This window comes from Macrobrachium nipponense, chromosome 11 (assembly GCF_015104395.2).
Source record: "Macrobrachium nipponense isolate FS-2020 chromosome 11, ASM1510439v2, whole genome shotgun sequence".
Classification (NCBI taxonomy): Eukaryota; Metazoa; Arthropoda; class Malacostraca; order Decapoda; family Palaemonidae; genus Macrobrachium; species Macrobrachium nipponense.
Genome location: NC_061087.1, coordinates 23,294,100 through 23,301,599, shown reverse-complemented (window position 1 = coordinate 23,301,599; position 7,500 = coordinate 23,294,100). Strand labels below are relative to the sequence as shown.

Below are 7,500 nucleotides of genomic sequence, written 5' to 3'. Positions count from 1 at the left end.
CAAAGCCATTAAAAGTAGTATATCTAAATGTGAACCATCAAAGATTATGAAAAAATATAGCAACATATCAGGGAAATGTTTCGAATGGAGAAGAGAAATCCACCAGCCCTCAAAAAAATAAATTTCTGGAAAAGCTGACGAAGATTTTCAATACAATCAGGCTACTCAGAATAAAGGAATAAGAAGAAACGAGAGAACAGTGAGGCAAGCATGAAAGAATGTAGGAAAAACGTCAAAATTGACATTCTTAAGCCTTCTCTTCTACCCATCCTCCTCCTCAAAAAAAATCGTAATTGATAGATAAAAGATAAAATAGATAAATGGAATACAATCAAAAGAACATAAAACAGACCCTCTCACCTACAGCCAGAACCCACCCACTCACCGACCCCTTCCGCCCCCTCCCCTAAATAATAATAATAATAATAATAATATCAACCGACCTTCAGCAGAGCAGCATCGGGGAATCTTTCCCAAGTGAGGAATCCTTCCTCCCCGTTCATGTTCTTCTTCTGCCCTTTGTAGATCCTGCCGGCGGTGTTGACGGTGACGCCCATCCCGTCGCCCAAAAACAGGATGACGTTCTTTGCGACGTTCCAGTTCTCGCGGACGTTCAGGGCGGCCAAGATCTCGTTCTGGGCCAAGTCCCACCAGTGCTGGCGACCTGGCGTTGGAAGCAGATGTGGTCAGGGGTTAACTCTAGGTCGTTGTAGCGCACACACACACACACACACAGATTCGTTGTGTATCAGAGAGAGAGAGAGAGATAGAGAATCAGTGTGTAGCAAAGAGAGAGAGAGAGAGAGCGTTGTGTAGCAGAGAGAGAGATAGAGAATCGTTGTGTAGCAAAGAGAGAGAGGTTCGTTGTATAGTAGAGAGAGAGATTGAGAATCAGTGTGTAGCAAAGAAAAATAGAGAATCAGTGTGCAGCAAAGAAAGACAGAGAAAGAGAATCAGTGTGTAGCAAAGAGAGAGAGAGAGAGATTTGGTTTGTGTAGCTAGAGACAGGAGGAGAGATAGAGGAATCAGTGTGTAGCAAAAGATGAGAGAGAGGAGGTTTAGTTTTGGGTAGGAGAGAGAGGATAGAAAGCAGTTGTGTAGCAAAGAGAGAGAGAGGCGAGAGGTTTTGTTGTGGTTTCGGAGAGAGATTAGAGAATCATGGTGGGTCAGGCAAAGAGAGAAGAGAAGATATTAGAGAATCAGTTGTGTAGCGAGAGAGAGTTGGACATAGAAAAGAGAGAAGAGAGAATCGTTGTGTAGCAAAGAGAGAAGTTTCGAGAGGTTGTTGTATAGTAGAGAGAGAGATAGAGAATAGTTGTGTAGCAAAGAGAGAGGAGAGAGAGCGTTGTGTAGCAGAAAGAGAGAGATAGAGATCGATTGTGTGGTAGCAAAGAGAGAGATTCGTTGTATAGTAGAGAGAGAGATAGAGAATCAGTGTGTAGCAAAGAGAGAGAGAGAGAGCGTTGTGTAGCAGAGAGAGAGAGAGAAGTCGTTGTTGTAGCAAAAGAGAGAGGTTCGTTGTATAGTAGAGAGAGAGATTGAAGAATCAGTGTAGCAAGAAAGATAGAGAATCAGTGTGCAGCAAAGAAAGACAGAGAAAGAGAATCAGTGTGTAGCAAAGAGAGAGAGAGAGAGATTGGTTGTGTAGCAGAGAGAGAGAGAGATAGAGAATCAGTGTGTAGCAAAGAGAGAGAGAGAGAGAGGTTTGTTGTGTAGGAGAGAGAGAGAGAGAGAGAGATAGAATCAGTGTGTAGCAAAGAGAGAAAGAGCGAGAGATTTGTTGTGTAGCAGAGAGAGAGATAAAGAATCGTTGCGTAGCAAAGAGAGAGAGAGAGAGAAGGAGAGTCGTTATGTGCGCTCACGCACGCACAGACACACACATAAACAGAGAGAGAGAGAGAGAGAGAGATTAACTGAACGCAAAGAAAAAAAAGAAAGAAAGGGAAACATTTCTACTGAGAAACGAAGGCCACAACACGCATGTAACTTGAAATACGGCCTTAAAACCTAACTGTAACCTTTTTTTCTTTTTTACCATATTTCCATGTAAGCATCAACTTGAAAAACCAATTTCAGTTTCTCTAAAATCTCATTCTAACTTACATGCAATTTGAGTTTTGTTAACCATTAAAAAAAGCCACTTAAGTATAGAAGACGTTGAAAGGTAGCACGTCATAATAATGGGCTCGTAAAAGACATAATTACCTTCAAGTGAGCGTTTCTTGGCCGTGGTAGCCGCGGCAATGAATAGTACGATCCATATCACCTCTCTCCAGGTTCGTTGCAACATCTCTGTTCTGAAAGACGTAGTAACAACAGATGCAAAAAAAAAAACATTTAAAAAAAAACATAAAAAAACTGAGCTACATGATGTGTGTGAAAATAAATAGGTATATAAGAATCACTTCAGTAGCTGATAAGTTTATCGAAAGCCTCAACAACTGCCACACTCAATTTTGCAATGCGAACACCTTCGTCCGTGTGTGATATAGAATTCTCAATGAAATTCTGTAGGTTCGCAAAGTACGAAGATATTTCTTAGAACAAAGTTCACCAGTATTCACCCTCAACTAACCGAATCACCTAGAAGAAAAAAAAAAAAGGAAAGCTATAGATAAGACTCATTCTCATTCGGAACAGAATGTTCCAAATGAACGAATGACCTTCACCGAACTTGATCTTGATAAAGGGAAAAAGCAGGTAAGTGCCGGCCAGGTAAAACCCGCTGTGGCCCAACGAGTTCAACCTCGTTTATTGACTAATCAGTTCTTGGCTCTGTCCGCCGCCGAGTCTGGCCGTTTAAAATTACAAAACCGATCGAGGAGGCTTTGCTCTATTTAGATCAGCGAGCCGGATCACGGTCGATTTTGGAATTTTTTTTTGCAGAGAATTGACAAAGAAATGAATGTATAACCGATGGTCGCGAGTTCGATTCTCGGAAAGTTCCACGTTGGCCGAGTGCATTTCGCGCTCGGCTACCAATCTGGTGGTCCGAGGTTCGATTCTCGGCTCGGCCAACGCGGAACCAGAGGAATTTATTTCTGGTGATAGAAATTCATTTCTCGATACAATGTGGTTCGGATCCCACAATAAGTTGTAGGTCCCGTTGCTAGGTAACCAATTGGTTCCTAGTCACGTAAAAATACCTAATCCTTCGGGCCAGCCCTAAGAGAGCTGTTAATCACCTCAGTGGTCTGGTAAAACTAAGATATACATACTTCGATTCTCGGCCATTCCATTGAGGAGTGAGAGATGTGTATTTCTGGTGATAGAAATTCACTCTCGGCGTGGTTCGGAAGTCACGTAAAGCCGTTTGTCCCGTTGCTGAATAACCACTGGTTCCATGGAACGTAAAAACACCATACAAACAAACAAACAAAATAACCGCTACTATACGTTCGTCATAAGGGGGTTAACTTTCTTTTTAGTGGCGCCCCCGAACAGGTTAATTATGCCTTCAGCGAACAAAATGGTAATTAGTGTCAGGTTCCAATGGTCTTTATGCTGAAGGACATGCATACTATTGATTTCAGTTGTACATAATGTATCAGTCTGTTGTTATAACCTTAAAGGAATTGGTTTTTACATTACCTTCGTGAATATTTGGTTAATTCTGGGAATATATAAAAAAAGAAAACAGAAGCCTGCGGTGTTTAGCAACCCCCCCCCCAAAAAAAAACAATAGGTCAAGAGTGTTGGTGATAATATTACCTACTACTTGCTATCTATACACAAATATACGATAACCAGCGCAGTTTATGCTGATATTCTATATATATGATGTGAATTACGAGACTAAATATGTTTTATTTTTTTTATGAAAATCATGCACATTTTTCTATTGCTTAATCCTGTGTTCCCCAAGAAAAACAAAGATATTCCGCTTACTTTCACACGCTAAACCACATACATATACAGTTCTTAATCCAAAGGGCAAAAAAAAATCAAGGACTGTCTTTAACACAGGATCACCTTGCTTCGTCTGAAATTCGGCAAACGCTCGGGACTAATCAGTTCAAACACCTGAGCCATTAGCGCACATACCTACATTAATCCACACAATCCATCCACACATATGCAAAAAACCAGGCTTCATCTGGAGTCACATGCGAAAGCAAACGAACCGTGAACTCGCACTCTCATGCTTGTGTAAATTTTACACAAGCAAAGCAGAAAGCATTACCAAGGCAGCCAGATTAATAAATTGCAGTTCTTGCTGACCTTCGTACTTTCGATTGAAACGATAGGATTAATTCCACTTCGCCTCGTCTTCACAGCAAACCACTTAGAGTTGTATATGAGCGACAAACTTTCATAGCTTTCAAAACACCTCCATGCAAGCAATATTCACCTTGACGAAGGCGACCACGAAATACAAAAACCGACGGTCGGACGGAGACGCCTTCCTTCGGCACTATAGAGACACTTCTATGATCCTCGTCTTCGCGGCAAAAAGCAGAAGGCGAGAAGAGGTCGATCGGCTGTCCACGACTGAAAGGACAGACTCGGAAGGCCTCTTTCTTATACTCAAACGGGCCACACCGCCTTGGCCCGTAGGGTCGAGGGGCGGTCGGCGAGCCAGAGAAAGGGGAGGCGCGAAGGAGAAGCCGTGTCCTCCTGGAGGCGGTGCCTATGCTTGGCATTGGACGAGGTGGTCAATAACACCACTGATTGCTGACAATTGCCCCCGGGGTCGTCGTACCCCTCCTCTTACCATGTCACACCCCGCAGGTGGGATGTAGCCGTCATGGGTGATCATTAAAAAAATGGAAGGAATGATAGGCGAGATGAAAAGGTTCATACGTTGGGCCTTCGGGGATTCGTGACGTCATCTGGTCTTCTTTCCTCCGTTGTGGCCTTCGCCTGCGGGAAATACACTGCGTTAATTTACAAACGATGATTCTATCTCACCTTCAGTTCAAGGTGATGATGACTTCTCAGTGGTTTTGGTCTGATTTTGTTTAAAGACTCATTTTGTCTGTATGTGAAGAGAGACATTGAACATCTATAAGCAGATCTCTTCCTCTTTCAAGTTTTCGGTTTAGATTTACTGAAGCCATAATTCATTAACGCAAACGTTTAATTAATCAGAAATGTCTCAAATTTTATCTTATTTAGTGGAAATTAAGTCTCAGTTGCTTACTGATGACACGAGGAATTTGTATTGACGTTATTCTTTGCGTAACACTGAACATCTTGCATTACTAGAATGTATCGAGAATCTCATCCCTGGTGATCGGAGGTTATATGTCCCCCAACGCACCCCCTCCCTCAAAGCGGCAGGTCCCCCTCCCTTCCCCCACCCACCACCACCACTCTTGTTTGACAAGAGTGAATAAATACATCTTGCGAGGTCAACGAACTTATCCAACATAACTCAGCCCAACGGGTTTCGACTGACATCTGTGATATCAAAGAGCAGTAAAGGTGAATTGGTGATAAAGTGTGACCTATTGACATACACCTCTGTCTGTTTGTCTGTCTGTCTATGATTATATCAGCGATGTTGATTTTCTTGAATTACAAGCGTTAACCATCAGTGACAAAGTGTGGCCTATTGACATACACTTCTCTCTGTCTATCTGTCTCTGTGTGTGTGTGTGTGTGATCATCCCAACGGTGTTCATCTCCTTAAACAATAAACCGTTAACAATTCCGTCAAATGCCGAAGCTTCATGAATAAAAGGTCGGCATTTTTTTTTTTCATAAATAAAATTCAAAACCTCCTGAATGTCATAAGCGTGAGTGTTTCACGGATCAAGCTCGGGGGAAAATTCCCGTAAAAGTAAATATTTTACTTCATTCGTGACAGAATTATGGTAAGTGGGAACCTTGACATGAGTTTGTCAGTGATTGACGTCACACGGGATTTGACATCATCGATTCACTTTGGAATGAATGATTGCAAATTATGATGAAAAAAAAATAAAGGGTTATTGTGGGTGGACGTATTGCATACTCAGCTTATGTTGAAAAGCATTATGAAGTAATGGTTACTGCAAGTGAAAGAATATTGTATCATTAAGAAAATTGTTGATATATTAGCCTGTGTTAATAATAATAATAATAATAATAATAATGATGATGATAATAATAATAATAATAATAATAATGATAATAATAATAATGAATATACCATATTTAGAGAACAATGGTAAACAAGGAATTTTTTTAATTAGGACTATATGCATTCTCTTGCTGCTTCTTAGTAATGATTTTCTGTGTTAGCGTGCATTTATGTATGTGTGTGTACATATGTATAAATATTTTTGTAAGTGCGCTTGCGTGAGAGAGATGGAGAGAGTGCGAGAATATGCACTTGCTTGAATGTGCTTCTGTATATTAATATGCACAAGACTGGCAGAGAGAGAGAGAGAGAGAGAATACTAAACGTTGCCTCGAAGTCCATATCCAAGCACAGTCGAACACGCAACAAGGTTAACGTGTCATGCGTAGGATTCCATGCAATGTGTTGATGTCATTTGCATACACACACACACACGCACATATATAATATATATATATATATATATATATATCTATATATACTATATATATATAGTATATATAACGATATATATATAACGTATATATAAATGTATAAATAATGTGAGTGATTTTTAAGAGTACCATGAGAATATTAATAATTTATCGTAGAATAAGACAACATACACGCACACACAAATATGTATATACATACATACATACATACATCATACATATATATATATATATATATATATATATATATATATATATATATATATATATGTTTGTGTGTGTGTTTACCATTAGTCTACGACTGAATGAAAAATATTATTTTGCTAAGAATATTTGAGATCATGGATACATGTATTAATACACCTATCTGTCTATCTATCTATCTCTATATCTATCTATTTGTCTGAATGGTTTTAGTTACAGCATAAATTTACTCAATAGGGAAATCGTTCATTGCGGAAGAATATTAGTTATTACAGCTTCATAAATTCCTGAACAAGACGCAGAACCGGTTTTATATAATTGATATATCATAAAACCCGCTCCAGACTAGGTTAGAAAAAAACATAAATAATAGTCTGCTATAAATACTGGAAAAATTCAAGTCATCTCAAGCTGTGCTTGAAACATTCTGAAGGTAAATTTCGAAGCAACAAACACTAAAACTTTATATTCCAAACGTATAGATAAATGAACTCCCTTTGTGTATAAGATAAGTAATACACCGGAAGGTCTGCTGATTCGAGCCGGTCAATATCAACCCTTTAAAAGGAAAAAAAAAGTAAGAAAGCCTCTTGCTAAACCATGAGGTCATGCTCTGTTTACCTTGTGTATGCAAACAAGGTCACGTTTGTCCCGTTTGTTCCCATGCTTCGAGTTGCACAATTGTTATCTCTTTGCAATTGCGAAGAGCGGTTGCACAAAAAGCAAGGTATTTTGGGAAATTGGTTTAAATATAGATGAGTAATTTATATATATATATTGTGTTTGCGTGTTTGT

The 7,500-nt window shown here is 39.6% G+C and overlaps 2 protein-coding genes across 2 annotated transcripts in view; one reads left to right on the top strand and one right to left on the bottom strand.

Moving 5' to 3' along the window:
- The window catches only part of LOC135197753 (alkaline phosphatase-like), a 17,406-nt gene extending 12,899 nt beyond the window's left edge, over positions 1–4,507 (bottom strand). Inside the window, exons 1-3 of the mRNA XM_064224872.1 lie at positions 4,352–4,507; positions 2,206–2,297; positions 444–664 (exon numbers count right to left, since the gene is read on the bottom strand). Of these exons, the coding sequence (XP_064080942.1) occupies positions 444–664; positions 2,206–2,290 (306 nt within the window). The 5' untranslated portion in view covers positions 2,291–2,297; positions 4,352–4,507. The remainder of the gene's footprint in view (positions 1–443; positions 665–2,205; positions 2,298–4,351) is intronic.
- Positions 1–7,500, top strand: part of LOC135197819 (uncharacterized) — a 68,546-nt gene that overhangs the window by 7,817 nt on the left and 53,229 nt on the right. The gene's annotated exons all lie outside the window — the stretch shown is intronic.